General features: G+C 35.5%; 1 protein-coding gene across 7 annotated transcripts in view; it reads right to left on the reverse strand.

Moving 5' to 3' along the window:
• The window catches only part of ARHGAP32 (Rho GTPase activating protein 32), a 322,139-nt gene that overhangs the window by 21,918 nt on the left and 278,657 nt on the right, over window positions 1-21,564 (reverse strand). For all 7 annotated transcript variants that reach the window (XM_027578842.2, XM_027578845.2, XM_027578847.2 and 4 more), the window contains 5 exons: window positions 20,715-20,864; window positions 13,442-13,544; window positions 11,228-11,372; window positions 10,713-10,795; window positions 2,419-2,526 (listed from right to left, as the gene is read on the reverse strand). In XM_027578842.2, the coding sequence (XP_027434643.1) occupies window positions 2,419-2,526; window positions 10,713-10,795; window positions 11,228-11,372; window positions 13,442-13,544; window positions 20,715-20,864 (589 nt within the window). The remainder of the gene's footprint in view (window positions 1-2,418; window positions 2,527-10,712; window positions 10,796-11,227; window positions 11,373-13,441; window positions 13,545-20,714; window positions 20,865-21,564) is intronic.

Below are 21,564 nucleotides of genomic sequence, written 5' to 3' on the forward strand. Positions count from 1 at the left end.
GAAGTCCTAGTCCAGCAATCAGACAACAAAAAGAAATCAAAGGCATCCAAATCGGCAAAGAAGAAGTCAAACTCTCACTGTTTGCAGATGATATGATACTTTATGTGGAAAACCCAAAAGACTCCACCCCAAAACTGCTAGAACTCATACAGGAATTCAGTAGAGTGGCAGGATATAAAATCAATGCACAGAAATCAGTGGCCTTCCTATATACCAACAACAAGACAGAAGAGAGAGAAATTAAGGAGTCGATCCCATTTACAATTGCAGCCAAAACCATAAGATACCTAGGAATAAATCTAACCAAAGAGGCAAAGGATCTGTACTCAGAAAACTATAAAATACTCATGAAAGAAATTGAGGAAGACACAAAGAAATGGAAAAACGTTCCATGCTCATGAATTGAAAGAACAAATATTGTGAAGATGTCAATGCTACCTAGAGCAATCTACACATTCAATGCAATCCCTATCAGAATACCATCCACCTTTTTCAAAGAAATGGAACAAATAATCCTAAAATTTGTATGGAACCAGAAAAGACCCCGAATAGCCAGAGGAATGTTGAAAAAGCAAAGCTGGCAGCATTACAATTCTGGACTTCCAGCTCTATTACAAAGCTGTCATCATCAAGACAGTATGGTACTGGCACAAAAACAGACACATAGATCAATGGAAAAGAATAGAGAGCCCAGAAATGGACCCTCAACTCTATGGTCAACTCATCTTCGACAAAGCAGGAAAGAATGTGCAATGGAAAAAAAGTCTCTTCAACAAATGGTGTTGGGAAAATTGGACAGCCACATGCAGAAGAATGAAACTGGACAATTTCCTTACAACACACACAAAAATAGACTCAGAATGGTTGAAAGACCTAAATGTGAGACAGGAGTCCATCAACATCCTAAAGGAGAACACACGCAGCAACCTCTTTGACCTCAGCTGCAGCAACTTCTTCCTGGAAACATCGCCAAAGGAAAGGGAAGCAAGGGCAAAAATGAACTACTGGGACTTCATTAAGATAAAAAGCTTTTGCGCAGCAAAAGAAACAGTCAACAAAACCAAAAGATGACCGACAGAATGAGAGAAGATATTTGCAAATGACATACCAGATAAAGGGCTAGTATCCAAAATCTATAAAGAACTTATCAAACTCAACACCCAAAAAACAAAAGATCCAATCAAGAAATGGGCAGAAGACATGAACAGACAGTTTTCCAAAGAAGACATCCAAATGGCCAACAGACACATGAAAAAGTGCTCAACATCACTCAGCATCAGGGAAATCCACATCAAAACCTCAATGAGATACCACCTCACACCAGTCAGAATGGCTAAAATTAACAAGTCAGGAAACGACAGATGTTGGCGGGGATGCGGAGAAAGGGGAACCCTCCTACACTGTTGGTGGGAATGCAAGCTGGTGCAACCCCTCTGGAAAACAGTATGGAGGTTCCTCAAAAAGTTGAAAATAGAGCTACCGTACGATCCAGCAATTGCACTACTGGGTATTTACCCCAAAGATACAAATGTAGGGATCCGAAGGGGTACATGCACCCTGATGTTTATAGCAGCAATGTCCACAATAGCCAACCTATGGAAAGAGCCAAGATGTCCATCGACAGATGAATGGATAAAGAAGATGCGGTATATAAATACAATGGAATATTATGCAGCCATCAAAAGGAATGAAATCTTGCCATTTGCAACCACGTGGATGGAACTGGAGGGTATTATGCTAAGCGAAATAAGTCAATCAGAGAAAGACATGTATGATATGATCTCACTGATATGAGGAATTCTTAATCTCAGGAAACAAACTGAGGGTTGCTGGAGTGGGGGGAGGTGGGAGGGATGGGGTGGCTGGGTGATAGACATTGGGGAGGGTATGTGCTATGGTGAGTGCTGTGAATTGTGTAAGACTGCTGAATCACAGACCTGTACCTCTGAAACAAATAATACATTATATGTTAAAAAAAGAAAAAGAAGAAGATAGCAGGAAGGGAAAAATGAAGGGGGGGAAATCGGAGGGGGAGACGAACCATGAGAGACTATGGACTCTGAGAAACAAACTGAGGGTTCTAGCGGGGAGGGCATTGAGGAGATGGGTTAGCCTGGTGATGGGTATTAAAGAGGGCACGTTCTGCATGGAGCACTGGGTGTTAAACGCAAAGAATGAATCATGGAACACTACATCAAAAACTAATGGTGTAATGTATGGTGATTAACATAACATAATAATAAAAAAAACTAATGATGTAATGTATGGTGATTAACATAATATAATAAAATTAAATTAAAATAAATAACATTAAAAAATAATAAAAAAATAAAAACTGTCCTCAAGGAACACTGATAAATTAGACTCTGATATAAGATGACTGGTTCTACTTAAGGTCATAAGTCAAATGCAACTTACCTTAGCAGGTTTGGAGCCCAAACAATTGCGAGGTTTTTTGCATGCATATTTGTGATGGAACAATAGTCAGCTAGAAGAGACAAGTGTCTCATCAGGAACTCGAGCGTTCTGGAAAATGCAATATAACATATTAATGAAAAGAAACAGTATGTAGCAGAATAGAGCATAGCTCTTCTAATTAATTTTTAAGATTTCAATGGAAAAATAGAAAAGGAAACCAAACAAACTCCAACAAAATTTTTTGTTGCTTCTTAGGTCTGAATATTATTACCCCAGAAGTGTCAGGAAAATATTATGAATTCTATATTCTATATACAGTAATCACATCTATAGAACTCTAAGAAAAAAAAAGTCTAAGGTAGATGCAGTAAGAAATTAACACTTCTGACAGGATTTGTTCCAAGAAAACGGCCTTAATTTTTCAAATCTGTAGGAATATTTGCTCCTGGCTGTCAGACATCTAGTTTCAAAGACACCAATGAAGTAAATCCTCCATAAAAGCTAGTTTCTAGACAAATGATATCATGAAGTTATGTTATTCTACTTGCAGCAGACACTAACAGGAGGGGATTTAAACTTTTCTTTTATAAAAGAAAACAGTATTTCACAGGCCTAAAAGGTAAAAAGAAAGATTGCATTGGGCACCATGGGGAGAGAAGAGTTGAGCAATTATATGTGTATATATATACATATACACACACATACATACATATGGAGAGAGAGGGGGGTGGATATTAAATAACAAAGCAGAACATTTTTGGAAAAAAAAGCATGATCAGCTTAAATGCAAGTTATAAGAGAGAAACACAAAGAGGTATTACCTAGCAGCTCCTACATCTCTCCAAGTGTCCCTACCTACCTGTATAGGGATTGAAACTATTAAGGACAGTTTATAGGAGACAGAAATTTAAGACTGTTATTTGCAACAGTAACAAAAGTGAAACAGTGGTCAGCATATGAGCCTCAAAGACCAAGATGTGCCCAACGTGAACCTGAGAAGAAAATGCAGACAGCAGCTAGAAGCACCACTCAAGAGGCTTTCTACAGGGATCTCATCAAGTTCCCACAACAGCCCTACCTGCACAGTGCTACCACTCCCCACTTTATGGAGGAGAAAGCCAAGGTGTGCTCAGGTTACTCTCAAATCAAGGGCAGCCTGGCTCCACAGTCTCTCTTTCAACAGCATCTACTGCAGCTCTTCTATAGTACAAATGGTACTTCTTGGTCCCTCCCATACATACTTAAGTAGAAAAGGCAGGCAGACAGACAGACAGACAGAAGTGAGGCTGGTCTGGAGACAATGTAAAGGTGGGAAGCTTGAGAAATATGTTTAGAAAATGTATAAAGTTATATTATTTTGAGTGGGGGGTATATGAAGGAAGGGAAATACTTAAGTACTTCAGAAGAAATGCAAATCAAACCACCAAAGATAGCATTTTATTCACATATCTAATTGTAAAAATGTTTTTATATAAAAGCTTATGGAGAATTTTAGTCAGAGTCCCATGACATGAGCATTTTCATATTCAGCAGAGTACAAACTGCATAAGTCTTCATGGAATACAATTTGGAAATTGCTGTATATTGAGAAAAAATTTTAGTACCTTTTGATTTCTAAGAATTCCACTTTCAGGTTTTCAGCCAAAAAAAAAAAAAAATCTAGATTCCCAAAAAGATTCATGTAAATGGATGGTCCTCACAGTAATGTTCAAAACTGAGAGAGAAAAAAACCCACCACAGAATGCAAACTAGTACAGCCACTGTGGAAAACAGTATGGAGGTTCCTCAAAAAGTTAAAAATAGAACTACCTTATAGTCCAATAATGAAACTACTGAGCATTTACCCCAAAATACAAAAACACTAATTCAAAGGGATACATGCACCCCTATGTTTATTACAGCATTATTTACCATAGCCAAATTATGGAAGCAGCCCAAGTGTCCATCAATGGATGAATGGATAAAGAAGAGGTGGTATATACATACACTGGAATATTATTCAGCCATAAAAGAATGAACTCTTGCCATTTGCAACAATATGGATGGAGCTAGAGAGTAAAAGCCTAGGCGAAATAAGTCAGAGAAAGACAAATAATATATGATTTCACTCGTATGTGGAATTTAAGAAACAAAACAAACAAGCAAATTAGGGAAAAGGTTAAATAACATATAGCCCATTCACATAAGAGAACACTATTAAAAATCATGTTTTTTCAAGAACATTTAAGGAACTAGGAAATGTGAATATTAAAATCTTAAAAAGTCTGGATGCAAAGAGATATATTAAAGGAGATTAACACTCAAATTATGTAGAAGCAGCTAGAATATAAAAACACATTATATAGTAGGAGATATATCACAAGGAATTGTATATAATATAGGTTAGGAGATACGTGTATAGTAAACAATATATATAAAACATGTGGGCATACACTGTAGGTAATATATTAGAAATACAGAAGATAATATTAGGATATACATATCATATGTGTGTACATATACATATATATACACACACACATATCAGCAAGCTACAAAGTATATGTTGAACAAAATATATAAAATGTATATGCAATATATATTATTGAACATTTACTATGTGCAAGGTTCTATTCTGAGACTATAGTGATAAATGACAAAATTCATGACCTTAAGGAGCTTGTGTTTTAAAGGGATTATACATAAAGTAGGCAATACTATATATATCCATATAAAAACAGATATATATAGAGAGAGAGAGAGAACATATAGTAGGATATACAATATATAATAAATAGCAGGTAAAAGTATACAATGTCCAATAGGGAAGATTAAATAGATAAATAGGAAGCTACAGATTCAATTAGTAAGGGTAATAACTATATATTATTGAGAAATATCTATATTTATATAATAAAGAAGATATATATGATGTAGGAAAAATATGAATGTAGTTAGAGGAGATAAACATAATATAGTAGAAAAGTTGTATGTATCAATATATATTGTAAGCTTACTGAAAGCCAATGTTTATGAAAGGTTATTTTAATTCATAATGAAGTTAAATGCTATCAGTACTTTATTTAAACATGATTAAAAATAGTATTTTCTTGTGTCTATAGGAGATACATATGTATGTGAGTATATATGCACACACATTTATACATACACACTATAGATAAAAAAGTAAATGCGTAGATATACATCATAATAATAGGGGTAATTAACTCATAAATAGCACTTATATAACAGGCCTTGTTCTAAGTGCTATTCCTTTAATATTCATAATAATCCTAATAGAAAAGTACCAGTATTCTCTATTTCACAAACAATTGAGCCCAAGAGGCAAAGGAACTTGCCCAAGGTCACAAGGTCATATAGCTAATACAGGCAAAGTCCCTGCTCCAAAGGGCTCCAAAGTCCCTACATTATAATGTCTATAATACATAGACATTATATATAATAGGTAACATAAATGTACTATACAACAGGGGATAAATATATAAGAGATATAAATAAAATATATGTTGGGAGATTTATTTATATAAAATATAAAATATACAGGAGATATATGTACTTCACCATATGAGAAATATATACATACATGGTATATATACATACTCTCCATTATATATATATAAATACACACACACACACACACACACATGCATATACACTCTCTCCATATATATCTCTTCTTACTGACATCCTCTTAATTCACCCACAATATTAACCAATACTCTCGATTCCCTCTGTAAAATGTACTGATTGGTGTCTAAGGTACTCTAAGTATGTTTGCCTATAGGTTTCTCTCCCTAAACCACTTTTAAATTAAATATAATTTAAATTTTAAGCAGGTTTACCTAAAGCCAATTTTAAGTGTTTCTGTTTATGCAAGATTATTTTAATTCACAATGACGTTAAATGCTATCACACTTATAAAATATGACTTTTAAAAAAAGAATTTTTGTTTCTTGCTCCTATGAAATCTGTTGAATATTTTGCAGTCTTGATAAAGGTGAGGTGTCAAATGAGGAAGGAAAAATACTGTGACAAACACAGAACAATTTTAAAACAAAACCTGTAATTACCAGTAATATTCTCATAGAGAGAAGAGATTATATCCATGAGATAAGAGAAGGATGCTATAAAGTAGGAGCATTCAGAGGAACAAGAAAGGGAGTTCTTGGAAATCATTTTCTTTTAAACCAAGAAATGGCCTGGAGGAAATCCGTACATGGAAACTGATAAAGTGAAGGTAAGAAATCAAAGAGTTGGTTCAAGAACTACAATAAATCCAGTAAGAGAACAGAGAAAAGGGCTGGAGTTTAAGTTGCAGTGAGAACCATTGAGGAAATAATAACAAGAAAAATGGAAGTTCCCTGATGGAAAAGGCCCACCGAGTGCCCACAGCAAAGAAAAAGAAGCCACTCCAAGAAAAGTCAATGTGAAAATTGAACACTAGGTATGTTCTAAGTATAAAAGCATCCAGAAAGGATACAGACAAAAACAAAATACATCATTTTAAGAACTGGCAGACTAGAATCAGATATCACTGCAGCATTTTTGCTTAGAAGACAATGGTGTGATATTACCAAAATTATGGGAAAAAATTATTTACAGACTAAAATTCTATAGTTATCAATCAAATGCAAGAGTAGGAATAAGAGCATTTCTATATCAATGTCTCAAAACGTTTACCTCCCTTATAGCTTTCCTCAAGAAGCTACCAAAGATGTCTACTACAAAGGAGGGGTACACACAAGGGAGTGACAGCAAGAGATCCCAAAAAGAAGGATCCAACTCGTGCAGGAGGCAATGAAGAGAATTTCCAAAATGAGGGGGAAGAGTTGAAAGTGTTGTAGATCTAGAGAGCAATCAGCCTGGACTGAGGGACTGAGTAGTGGGATAAAAGGCTCCAGGAGGGATGTTTGCATGGGAAAAAAAAAAAAAAAGAAAGAAAGAAAGAAAGAAAAAGCAAGCAAGCAAGCAAGCAAGCAAGCTTGTCTGGTAAGTCTGAACACACTGGGAGAACATATGTAGTCAGTCCTGTGAGAAGAGTTTCAGGGGTAAACTAGTGACGAACAGGAACTTAGCAAGCCAAAAATGGGCAATTGCTCCACAAACACAAAGTTAACCCAGAAAGGAAAGAGAAGTCTAGTATATATTATGTGCAGTTGTAAATCACAGTTACAAAGTTATTACAATATAGACAGTGAATACTGATTTAACTCCAAATGCTGACGTAACCAGACTATGAAGACCAGAGAAGGGGAAATGTGTGTTTGTGTGGTACTGGGGCGGGTGGGTAAAGAAAGCTAAATTTCACTTACTTATAAAAGGAAGGTAAAAGTAACATCTAAAAATGAAAAATAAAAAATAAAAAACATAAGCATGTTATTCAGAAACAGAAGCTGAGGAGAAATCAGAAAGGGGAGCTGTGAGGCAGGAAACTTATTTTTCACTAGCAACTATGCAGACCACCTGACTTTTTAAAATGATGTACATATACGTTATATTGGTCTTTTCTTTCTTAATTTAGAGAAAAAAGATATATTTACATGATACCTCCTGTTACAACTACCAAGTCAAGAAGTCTTGGCTTAATTCTAACCATCTGTCTTGCTATGCTTTATATTAAAAAAAAATACTAAGGACCAGACTCATTTGCACATTGGATCTCATTTTAACATCAAAAAAAAAATCCTCTTAAGAAGGTATTATTAGTATTCTTTTCACAGATACGGAGATTAATGTTTGGAGAGGTCATGAAGGAAGTGATGAAGTTGCAAATTCAAACTCAGATCTATCAAAGCTAATATTTGTTATACGGCACTAGGTTTCTTTTTCTAGTAACTTAAAAAAAAAAGTCTTTTTCCTCTTAAAATATTCTTCAATAACTGTGTGTTATCAGATTTGTCTCCTCAGCCTTCTTTTTCGGGTTGAATACCTGAATTTCTTGAGCTTCCTTCACAAAAGCTCTTTTGTGTTGTATTTTTTTCACTCTTCAGTGGCTTAAGAACTTCTTTAAATTCCCCACATTCCTCTTAAGACAGGACACATTAGGGGCGCCTGGGTGGCTCAGATGGTTAAGCATCTGCCTTTGGCTCAGGTCATGATCCCAGAGTCCTGGGATCGAGTCCCACATCAGGCTTCCTGCTAGGCGGGGAGCCTGCTTCTCCCTCTGCCTCTGCCTCTCTCTCTCTCTCTCATGAATAAATAAAATATAAAACATAAAAAATAAAAAAAACAAGACCGGACACATTCATGGCACAATGAGGCAATGCTAAGTTACTTTCTGGGTCTTGATCATCATGATTTATAGCTATAGTGTGGACTTAAAAAAATGCTGATTTTTAATGTTGATTAAAACTTTTAGGGGTGCCTTGCTGGCTCAGTCAGAAGAGTGTGTGACTCTTGATCTCAGGATTATGGGTTCAAGCCCCACACGGGATGTAGATATTAGTTAACTAAATTAAAAAAGAATTTTAGTGTTGATTTAGTGCCAAATATATGCTGTTTTATTTTAATTTTATTTTATTGTTATGTAAGTCACCATATAATACATCATTAGTTTTTGATGTAGTGATCCACGATTCATTGTTTTCGTGTAACACCCAGTGCTCCATGCAGTACGTGCCCTCCTTAGTACCCGTTACCGGGCTAACCCATCCCCCCCTCCCCTCTAAAACTCTGTTTCTCAAGGTCCATAGTCTCTCATGGTTCATCTCTCCCTCCGATTTCCCCCCTTCATTTTTCCCTTCCTTCTCCTAATGTCCTCCATGCTATTTCTTATGTTCCACAAATAAGTGAAACCATATGATAATTGACTTTCTCTGCTTGACTTATTTCACTTAGCATAATCTCCTCCAGTCCCATCCATGTTGATGTAAAAGTTGGGTATCCATCCTTTCTGATGGCTGAGTAATATTCCATTGTATATATGGACCACATCTTCTTTATCCATTCATCTGCTGAAGGGCATCTCAGCTCTTTCCACAGTTTGGCTATTGTGGACATTGCTGCTATGAACATTGAGGTGCATATGGCCCTTCTTTTCACGACATCTGTGTCTTTGGGGTAAATACCCAGGAGTGCAATTGCTGGGTCATAGGGTAGCTCTATTTTTAATTTTTTGAGGAACCTCCACACTGTTTTCAAAGTGGCTGTACCAACTTGCATTCCCACCAACAGTGTAAGAGGGTTCCCCTTTTTCCACAACCTCTTCAACATTTGTTGTTTCTTGCCTTGTCAGTTTTTGCCATTCTAACTGGTATAAGGTGGTATCACAGTGTGGCTTTGATTCGAATTTCCCTGATGGCTAATGATGATGAACATTTTTTCATGTGTCTGTTAGCCCTTTGTATGTCTTCTTTAGAGAAGTGTCTGTTCATGTCTTCTGCACATTTTTTGACTCATTTGTTTTTTGGGTGTTGAGTTTGAGAAGTTTTTTATAGATCATGGATACCAGCCCTTTATCTGTAGTGTCATTTGCAAATATAACTATATATGACCAATGCCATTTTGAAAAAGAAAGCACTAAATTATTTGTGTATTACTAAAACATCTACTGCATTTAATTTTTTTTCAGTAACTGAAATTTTAAAATTTTACCTTTTGCTTTTTTGCATATCATCATCTATAATTTACACTGTTTTCTTTCTCTCACTAAATGGCAGTCATCTTCAATTTTATTTCGGTCTTCTCAGATATGAGCAAAAATATTTCTGGGAGTCCAAACTAACATACAAATTAAATTTAGTCTTAAAAAGTAGCAACAACAAAACCAATGAATAACAACAAAACCTAAAAAACACCCAAAAAACAGGTTTATTGATCATCTGAGAGTCTCCTGAGGAAGAACTGTGAGATACCTGTTAGACTTTGTGGTTCTATGTAGTTTGGATACCTTTTGAAAAAGAAAAGAGGGTTGGAAAAAAAGGAATCAAGTAAACTGGAATCCAGTACTGTGTCCATATGTTGGACTCAAGCAATCACAAGTCAATATTCACACTTGTGATCATACACCCCAGTATTTCTCAGTGGCTCAAAAGACAAAGAAACCAACAAAACAGGTTGAGTCAACTATTCATTTGTTCATTTATTCATTCATTAATTCAACATGTACTAAGTGCCTATTGAATGCCAAGCACCGTGCCAGGCCTTGGGATACAATGACAAATAAACATAACGCCTGAACAAATGAAGTTTATATAGAACTCCACGGAAATTTAGTTAGAAACCTAGAGAAAAAAAACACTCTTCACATCAACTGACTTGTACTTTTGGGTGATATCTTAAAGCACGAGACTTACCTGTAGTGTGGAGGGGGGAGTTGCTGGATGACATCATGAATTTTTATCAGCCTTTCTTCATCTGTTGCTGCTGAAACAGCATCCTGCAACAATCATAATGTGAAATAAACCAATAGGTTTTGCTGGTAAAAATGAAAATTCTTCACTTACAATTCAGTTTTCACTCTACTCTTTGATGCTGAACGACAAGGAAACACAGAGTATCAAGAAAGTAAACTTTGTTTCCATACTATGTGGACATTGAAATCTATTAAAAGATAACTTTTTAAAACTTTATGGTAACCAATATTAAAGGTGATAAGATTAGTGGATCAAAGTCAGAAACTAAAAGAAAGAAAATGTGAAAACAGTGAAGACTATGGACTAGCTAGCAATAACTGCTTTTTTGTTGTCTTTAAAGGAGATATTTTAGTCACAGAACTATTTCTTACATGACCAAAGCAAATCTTTACATGTTTTGACTAAAATCACAGCAAAACTCCAAAGAGAATTTGATTAAAAATGACCTTACTCACAGAAAATTTCTCATACAGCTGGTAGGTAAGCAGAGGGTTTGGGAGCTCTCGAAAATATAGCTTACAGAGGGAGCCCACGGAATGGATGTCCTGAACATACGGTTCTTTTGTCAAGTCGGGGACATGTTCAGAGTCAAATTCATGGCTAACAAAGACAAACGAGAGACAAAACAAAATTATTTTATTGAAGAAAAAGCAAATATATGACTTAAAACAGAAAGCAAAGTTAATGTTTTAGTCAAATGATTGTATTTTATCTAAGTTATGTTTGGACATCCAGCAGTAACTGGATGTCTGTTCATAAGACAAATGTTTTTCTAAGTGGAAATTATGGGCACAGTTCTAATATTAAAATGGACAATGATCTCTGAAATGTATATGGATGAGCAGTTCTTAACACACAGATCTAAAAACAGAATTCCTAATTCTAATGGTTTGAATATCCAATATTTTGGCAATTCTGCAAACTAGGGCTTGAATGGCAGCTGGTCCATGAGCAACTCTGTACAGAAATCCCTCAGGTACAAGAAGTATAGTTCAGGAATACTTTACTGAAGAAAGGTAAAGGGGCCAGAAATAATATAAAGCAATTTCTAGCTAACCAAATTTTAATAGCCAGCAAAATCATAGTGTAAAGTGAGTGAAATGAAAGTTGTGCTTAGAATACTAAGGCAGGTTAGGTTAGGCTCATTCTCCAGGAGGTTAATTAATATTAATCTACAGGTATGGGACTACTTATAAACCTAGAGGATTAGTATATGTGGACAATGTGAATATGAGATCTGCTGCAGCTGAAACTAAAGACTGACACTGTCTTTAGCACAAGAATCAATTTAAGTATTTTCCAAACATGTATTCTTGAAAATAGAGATGAGGTCTATGGCCAATTAGAATACTAAAATCTGGGAGCCTGCGTGGTTCAGTTGGTTAAGCGAGTGCCTTCGGCTCAGGTCATGATCCTGGAGTCCCCGGGATCGAGTCCCACATCGGGCTCCCTGCTCAGCAGGGAGTCTGCTTCTCCCTCTGACCCTCTTCCCTCTCGTGCTCTCTATCTCTCATTCTCTCTCTCTCAAATAAATAAATAAAATCTTTTAAAAAAAATGGAATACTAAAATCTGCATGGAATAATGGCAATTACCAGGCACCACAGTGAAAAATAAAGGATAAGAACATATTAAGAATAGACTAGAATATGAGAGATTAAGCAAAAATATAATTTCTATTGCTCATATAAAGGAGACCACTATTTTTGTCTCTGAGAAGGGGAGAGGATGTAAAATACATAGCACATACACACTTGAGCATACGCTACAGCACTGGGGTTAAAGGAGATTAGAAGAAGTTTCACCACAGAAATGCAAACAATTATAAGAGAATATTATGAAAAGCTATATGCCAACAATTTGGACAATCTGGAAGAAATGGATAAATTCCTGGAAGCATATAAACTACCAAAACTGAAACTGGAAGAAACAGAGAACTCGAACAGACTGATAACCAGGAAAGAAATTGAATCAGTAATCAAAAATCTCCCAACAAAATCCAGGACCAGATGGCTTCAAGGGTAATCTACCAACATTTAAAGAAGAGTTAATACTTACTCTTCTCAAACTATTCCAAAAAAACAGAAAAGGAAGGAAAACTTCCAAACTCATTCTGTGGGGCCAGCATTACCCTGATTCTAAAACCAGATAAAGAATCCACTAAAAAAGAGAACTACAGGCCAATATCCCTGATGAATATAGAAGAAAAAATTCTCAATAAAACACTAGTAAAATGAATCCGACAGGACATTTATCGAAATCATTCACCCTGATCAAGTGGGATTTATTCATGGGTTGCAAGGGTGGTTCAACAGAATGTTTCACTTGTTGACTTTAATTAAGAACTAAGGAATAATTCTATTATACTGTAAATTTTCATCTCTCATTGTCTTCATGGATTCAAACTTCGAAATTTGCTAAAATCTTCAAATACTGCAATGAGGCAAAATACAAGGACTGAAGAGGTTAATGGGACATGGTTTTCTGATACAACAGATGAAAAAATGGCATTCAGGAAAACATTTACAGAGAACACTATGGATATTATCTCCTACTTTATCTAAACTGTATTACTGAAAATTATGGTTATCAATGTGACTTATTTTTGAAATCATTTAACATTAATAAATCATAATAGGAATGAAAAAGAAAATGCCAAATAAGGTTTTACCGTAGTCTCTGGATATTAGAGGCAACGCCAGAGAGACGATATATTCCATCCACAATGCCATATCTCTCAATGAATGCTGTACAGCTCTGAAGAACCTGGGGCACTAAAGAGAATTTTTAAAGACATGGTTAAACCAGGAGTATTCCATCACAATGAAGTCACAAAAAATGTGAGAATGATTTAGTGTTCACGAGCAAAACAAAATCTGGTAAATTAAAATTATAAGGGGCAGAGATTAATCTACTACAAAAAGTGATGAGGACATATTTAACTTATTTTCACATCTAAACTAGACAACTGGGGGCGCCTGGGTGGCTCAGCCATTAAGTGTCTGCGTTCGGCTCAGGTCATGATCCCAGGGTCCTGGGATCAAGCCCCACATCAGGCTCCCTGCTCTGCGGGAAGCCTACTTCTCCCTCTCCCACTCCCCCTGCTTGTGTTTCCTCTCTCACTCTCTCTCTCTCTCTGTCAAATAAATAAAATCTTAAAAAAATAAATAAAAATAAACTAGACAACTGGTTCCTGAGTATCAAGGCAGGCTCTCTCCCATTACATTTAGCTAAGTGAAAGAATTTGTACGTTATTAGGACAGTCTAAGTTCTTCTGCAGCAGTCTTGTTTAGGTCATGTTACAACACTAAGATGAACTCTTTTGTCCTAACACCACACCAGACTTTAAAAAAAAAAAAATACAGCTGTTCAGCTGAATTTCATACATGGAAAATGGATATACAAAGTTAATGCTTATTCCAACATGATAATTGCCTATAAGTGCTCCAATTTCTCACTTTGAAAAGCTTCTTCCATCTTTTCATAGTTAAGGCTAATTCTAAATTTTATCCAATAAACAAAACACTGACATAAGGCAAAGGTCAAAGCAATTTCAAGTAGAAGGAATCTTTTGATTTCCTGCCTATCTTTACATTAAAACTGCTTTACATTAAAACTGTTTTGGGGCGCTTGGGTGGCTCAGTCATGAGCCATAAGCGTCTGCCTTCAACTCAGGTCACGATCCAGGGTCCTGGGATCAAGCCCCGCATGAGGCTCCCTGCTCAGCGGGGAGCCTGCTTCTCCCTCTCCCTCTGCCTGCCGCTCCCCCGGCTTGTACTCTCTTTCAAATAAATAAATAAAATATTTAAAAAAAACAGTTTTGACTTAATACTATCAGCTCCTCAATAAGTAGAAAGAAAAGAAGGGTACTCTTTCTGGTTACCTCATTGAATACATGACAAAAATGGACAGCTATTCTGGGCCTCTAGAAAAGACTGTTTGAGGTATAAAATTAAAAATTTTTCATAATCACTCAAAACTGTACAGTAGCTGAAATTTGAACCTATTTGTCTTATAACGCAGACTGATGAATTTACTTCATCATCAGGATTTAGTAACTATGTTCATTTGATAGTGTTAGTTAAAATCCCTGAAAAGAAGGTTGGGAGAACATTATTTGGTCTACAGAAAACTACTACACAAGGGATGAAACATTCAGATTGGGAAATGAAAAAATTAAAATATTTTAATAAGTTAATCTTAGCTAATGTATTTTACTTATTGCATAAAACACTACTTTATTATTATAACAGATTTTTCTTGGTTCTCCTGCCTTTTGCTGTTCTTCCTACATTCTATCTTTTAAATTCTGTCAGATCCTCTAATTTACATTTAAAATTTATACTCCCTAGCTTTGAATTATTTTTTAAATCAACTATGTTATTAAGCATGTAATATGTGCCAAGCTAAGTTTTTTACAATGGATGCTCTCATTTAATTCTCACAGAAATTTACAGGAAAAGCTCTATTATTACCCCCATTACATATATAGAGAGGAAACTGAATCTTACAGAGACAAAGTTTTACCTAAGGGCAAGCAGGAAACAATGGCAGAAATGAGATTCTAACTCAAGGAGTCCAAAGAGAAAGCCGGTTTTTTTTATTTTTTATTGTTATGTTAATCAGCATACATTACATCATTAGTTCTTGATGTAGTGTTCCATGATTCATTGTTTGTGCATAACACCCAGTGCTCCACGCAGAATGTGCCCTCCTTAATACCCATCACCAGGCTAACCCATCCCCCCACACCCCTCCCCTCTAGAACCCTGTTTGTTTTTCAGAGTCCATCGTCTCTCATGGCTCGTCTCCCCCTCTGACTTACTCCTCTTCATTCTTCCCCTCCTGCTATCTTCTTCTTTTTCTTTTTTCTTAACATATCTTGCATTATTTGTTTCAGAAGTACAGATCTGTGATTCAACAGTCTTGCACAATTCACAGCGCTCACCACAGCACATACCCTCCCCAATGTCTATCACCCAGCCACCCCATCCCTCCCACCCCCCACCACTCAGCAACACTCAGTTTGTTTCCTGAGATTAAGAATTCCTCATATCAGTGAGGTCATATGATACATGTCTTTCTCTGATTGACTTATTTCACTCAGCATAACACCCTCCAGTTCCATCCACGTTGTTGCAAATGGCAAGATCTCATTCCTTTTGATGGCTGCATAATATTCCATTGTGTATATATACCACTTCTTCTTTATCCATTCATCTGTCGATGGACATCTTGGCTCTTTCCACAGTTTGGCTATTGTGGACATTGCTGCTATAAACATCGGGGTGCACGTACCCCTTCGGATCCCTACATTTGTATCTTTGTGGTAAATACCCAGTAGTGCAATTGCTGGATCGTATGGTAGCTCTATTTTCAACTGTTTGAGGAACCTCCATACTGTTTTCCAGAGTGGCTGCACCAGCTTGCATTTCCACCAACAGTGTAGGAGGGTTCCCCTTGGAGAAAGCCGATTTTTAACCATGGCAAAATACTGCCTAAAATATAAGGTCCTTCACAGTTGCACTTATTTATTGTTACCATATTTCCATATTTCACAACTCTAGGCCAAATGAAGTATCATCTTTTGCCATACAAACCAGTCATTTTTTAAGTCCCTCAATTTCCTGGTAGAGGAAAAACAATTTCCTCTCCCTGGTCTCTCTTCCTGCTATCATCTTCTTACAGAAAAACTCTTGGCTGTTGAAAACCTAATTTAACTATCCCTCTTAAGCAAGCCTTCTTTGAATATCCCCAAGGAGAGGTAGCTGCCCTATGTTATAGGTGCCCAAAAACTATGTCATTTTGAAATATTATTTGCTTGTTTATACAACTGTTACCCTTTATTAGTCATGCTTTTAAGGAGCAAAAACATGTTTCATCCATCTTTGTATATTCAAAATCCAGGAGCATGTCTTGAAACAAAGTACAAAATTAACAAATGAATTAATTTATAAGTGCCCTTGTGAGCCTGACAAAGTTATATGACCAAGTCAGCAGAGTAGAGCAATCTTATTTTTTGTAAGAAACTGTATTCATTTTCAACAGTGTGCTTTCTACCTCTAAAGATGTCCAAGAAGTTTAGTAACAAGAAAGGGACTGCATATAGATGGTAGAGATGAAGGGTGGGCAGAGTTGCCAAGTATTTTTTGTGGACTCATTTTGATATTATAAGCAATCTCTATGTCAAATTGACAGGCAAAATATAAAATATCTTTATGAACTTGAGTCCTACTTCTAATATTGTTCCATCGATAACCTCAGTGCCTTAGGTTTCTATCCTTACAAACTAGAAGTAAAACAAATTAGAACCTGGAAAATTTCTATCACCTACTTCAAAGCAAATATATTTAGAGATTATTGGGTAACTAACATAATGACTTAAAGGAAGGAAAACAAAGCTTTAATTATTTTTCTTAAAAGATACTTCTCATTATGTATGCTCCAAATTAGCATGCTAACTCACCCTGGAACATAAAGCCTTTCAGAATACAGGGTTTTATTTCTGTATTATCAGGCTCTCTTAGTATGCATTATAGAATCTTCACAAAAATAAGCTAACATCCATTAAAAAGTATAGATAATTTTCTTGGGGCTCTCACAAACATGTGATATTAAATTCATACCTGCTTATATTCTCCCAAACAAGTAGGCAAACTTCAAAAATATGGGGAATTAGAAGTCTTTCCCTGATAATTTGGCTAAGGCTCTGCAAACATAATACTTCATGGAAAATATCTGAATTGTTTCTTTACATTTTATGTTCCCTAGGTAAAAAGACTGAATGTCCACAGAATCACATAATGGGCCTTTATAAATAAAATTACACAACTGAACAGTATTATTACTTAGAATTTTTAGAGAGACAAATGAGATAGTTATTTAAAATAGGTAGCAAAACAAAAGAGAAAAGCATAAAATTTCATTTAAAAAAAAAGAGAGTAGAAACTGAAGAACAGTATCAGAAGAGAAAAAGAAAAGATTTGGTTTCTCTTTTCACTAACATATAAGAAAGCAATATGGGAATGCAATACATTATTAGAAGAAATCCTAGTTAGAAAAGGCATCTTATTAGCCATCTTTTCCCTCCAAACCATCTAACAATCCAGGCATGTGCACAGTAAACAATGGCCCAGTCAAAATACAGCATTAGAAACCTCCAAACTGGTTCTTCCAGAAGATGATAGGACTTTAAGAATTATTCCCACACTCTCCAGTAATACACTTCCGATCCACTTTTTTTTTTTAAGTTTTTATTTATTTGACAGAGAGAGACACAGAGAGAGAGGGAACACAAGCAGGGGGAGTGGGAGAGGGAGAAGCAGTCTTCCTGCCGAGCAGGGAGCCCAATGCGGGACTCGATCCCAGATCAGGACCTGAGCCGAAGGCAGACGCTTAACGACTGAGCCACCCAGGCACCCCCCAAACCACTTTTATTTAGTATTTATATCATCATGGCAACATAATAAGAAGTACATGTCTAAATTGAAACTGATGACCCTTAAGATTAGAATCATGGCAAAGAAAAGTATGCGGTAAGTAGGACACGAATTGGTCTTTGGTTTTTCTTGACAGTTACGGTTTCGTTTCTGTCCTTTTCTCTCTCACTCACTCACTCATCAATCATTTATTACATCCCTTCTATATGCATGCATTCTGTGATAGAGATGAAAGAGTCAACTTCCATTGTCAACGTGGTGGCTTCTGGGCCAGGAGAGGAATACACTGGTATAGTATTACTTATGATTTTTGGTTAGGAAAATATGACTATCTAAAGGATTAATTTCAGGGGTTATTTGGGCCTTGTTTTTTTTTTCCCCAGTGTGTGCTCTGATTATAAAATTTCTGTATATTTATGAGCACCTGGGTGGCCCAATCGGTTAAGCATCTGCCTTCAGCTCAGGGCATGATCCCAGACCCCTAAGATCAAGTCCCATATCGGGCTCCCTGTTCAGCAGGGGGGGTGTTGCTCCCTCTCCCTCTGCCTCTCCTCCTTGCTTGTGTTCTCTCTCTCTCTAATAAATGAATAAAATCTTTAAAAAATTCTTCTATATATTTACAGCAGTTTTTCTAAAAAGCCACTTGTTCAAACATAGAAATATGTTCAGGCAACAGAGTTTCCTCACTTTTAGTTTTTAAATTCTTGTATTTTGTACCAACTCTTAAGTTTTTTTTGTAGAGAACCAAGTTTTCTACAAAGTCTCACTTTTTTGCAATTTCATTTCAAACCTCGTTTTAAGGAAGTTTGGTTTCAAATATGTGCAGCAAATAAAACAAGTCCTATAAAAAAATAAATGATACCTGAAAACTCTTTGTTCTGCTAGAATAAATGTATCATAGTTACGGGATACATGAACCCTGTAGTTATTAAAATCTATTATTTTTCAGAAAAAAATGATATATTGGCATCTGTCCTCTCCTACCATACTAAGAATGGAAACATACCCGAAACTTCTAAGTACAACTAAAACTTGCTAGCTGAATTGATGTGTGAAAACTGAAGACATGACAGAACAAACTAGAAAACACTCCTTCTTAATATCACAACCAAGCAAGGCTGAACAAAATGAGATATAAAAGAGATAAAAATGAAAAAGAGGTAACAAAAAAAACCCTAAGATAACAAAAAACATCTGACTCTATAATTAAGGATGCCTAGGTAAATGACAAGTTATCTACAAAAAAATACTATGTGACAAGATTTAAAAAAAAATCAGTTCTTTAGATAACAATATAATCATTAAGCAACTCGATTATAAGCATTATGGTTTGTGGTAGCTGAAATGCTGTTAAGATCATTCTGAGTAATCCTGGCATCAGAGATCACTAAAAGAATTTTTTTTAAATGCTTTGTCAGGTTCCTACATGATTTCTTACAACACTTTGTATAGAAGAAACAGATCAGGCTTGTCACTTGCTCCGACAGGGAGGTGCTCAAAAGTTTAGAAAGCGTTAACAGGATAATCTCTCTACAAAGTTAATTATTCATTAGGAATACAATTCAAAGAATGAGTCATTTAGCAAAACAGTACTCTGAAATGAGCTTTCATCTTAGAAAAACCTGGTATAAAATCAATTTTATATAGAATGAGGACACTATTTTAAAGCCCAAACTAAAACAATATTATAAGGAAGAATGATTATACACATTATATAATTATATCTATGTAGCTATCCATATTTATACCTCCTCTCTCCTCATACTATGTATATACGATATAAATATACCATTCTTCCTCGTGATTACTCTGTTTGCACTTAGACTTTAAAATATTATGTATTATGTTTAACTTTTTCCTTTCTTCCTATTCATTCATCCCCCTTCATCCATTCATCTAACCACTGAATTCTTGAATCAGATTTTAATTTATAAAGAAATTTAAATTTTTAGCAACAAAAGTTGGGACACAGGTCATGGTATTTTATAGTCTCAAACTTTGACTTTTTTTTTCAAAATACAAATTAAATGATTTACAATAAAATGTGAGAGGAAAACTGGCTGAGAAAGCTATCTAGACAGATATAAAAATAATGAAGTCTAACAGTGCAGTTGTGCCCTTCGTGGGAAAGTCTTACTCATCCTAGATAGATCACAAGCATCTCTGATGTTAAAATGCATTCTTAAACCTTCTTTATTCTCAGTTATCTCAGAATTCAAATGAGTACGTGAAAAGTTCGATACCAACAGTGCAGTTGTGCCCTTCGTGGGAAAGTCTTACTCACCCTAGATAGAGCACAAGCATCTCTGATGTTAAAATGCATTCTTAAACCTTCTTTATTCTCAGTTATCTCAGAATTCAAATGAGTACGTGAAAAGTTCGATACCGTGCTGCTGAGCTTAAATGGAATAGATATTGCTTGCATATCTGCTTTAAAATGGATTCTAGAAAATCAATATGGAGAGGTCAAAACTGAAATTATGAGATTATAAATTTTATTTTTACCTTCAAAACCAGAATTCAGAAGGTGCTCCCCCAGGTCACAACCAAACACCCTCTCTTTCAAAATCCCCCGCTGCTTCAGCTTCTGTTTTGTTGGACGAGACTTCATGAATGTGCGTAAGAAAGTAATGAGCTTGCCGTGCTTTTTAGACACTAAAAAATAATAATAAAGAGGAAATACCTTAGTTGTGACAAGAAGTTACATTTTTACTTAGTGTGAAAAAACAACAGAGATCTCAACAGGCTAACTGCAAAATAACCTATTACAAATACACTTTATATTCTGTAGGAAATTTTCAGCAGAGGTTTAGGCAACAGTAGCTTTATAAATAACTTCATAATTTTACATCTTCTTCTCACCATCTTGTGATCTTGATGCGATTGTCAGCAAATTTAAGTATTCTCATCTGTGATCTATAAATTAAGGTTGGTAAACCAGCCGTCTTCCCAATGCATACCCAAGGATGACTTGGGATTATGACTGGGACTCGAGTTATACTCTACTATATTGCTTTGAAAATCTTTATAATAAGTAAGACCTAAACTGGTGTAAATGTGGTTTACATTTCTAGTCAATTTCTAAAATATTTTACATGGTGGTTAGAATTTTTAAAGTATTTGTAATCTGGAAAGAAAAACTGAAAAAAGAAACAACTCCCTCTTTCTCATTTTATAAAGAGGACAATCCCATTAAGATACAGAACACACCTGTCAAACTAATAGCTATATAAAAACACACATACATAATAAAAAACATTAGATCTTCTATTAACATACTTCTATAGCATACTAATATATCACCTTAATTCCTTTGTAGATAAAGGCAAGAAATAAGTACATTAATACGCAGTAA

This window comes from Zalophus californianus, chromosome 11, assembly GCF_009762305.2.
Source record: "Zalophus californianus isolate mZalCal1 chromosome 11, mZalCal1.pri.v2, whole genome shotgun sequence".
Classification (NCBI taxonomy): domain Eukaryota; kingdom Metazoa; phylum Chordata; class Mammalia; order Carnivora; family Otariidae; genus Zalophus; species Zalophus californianus.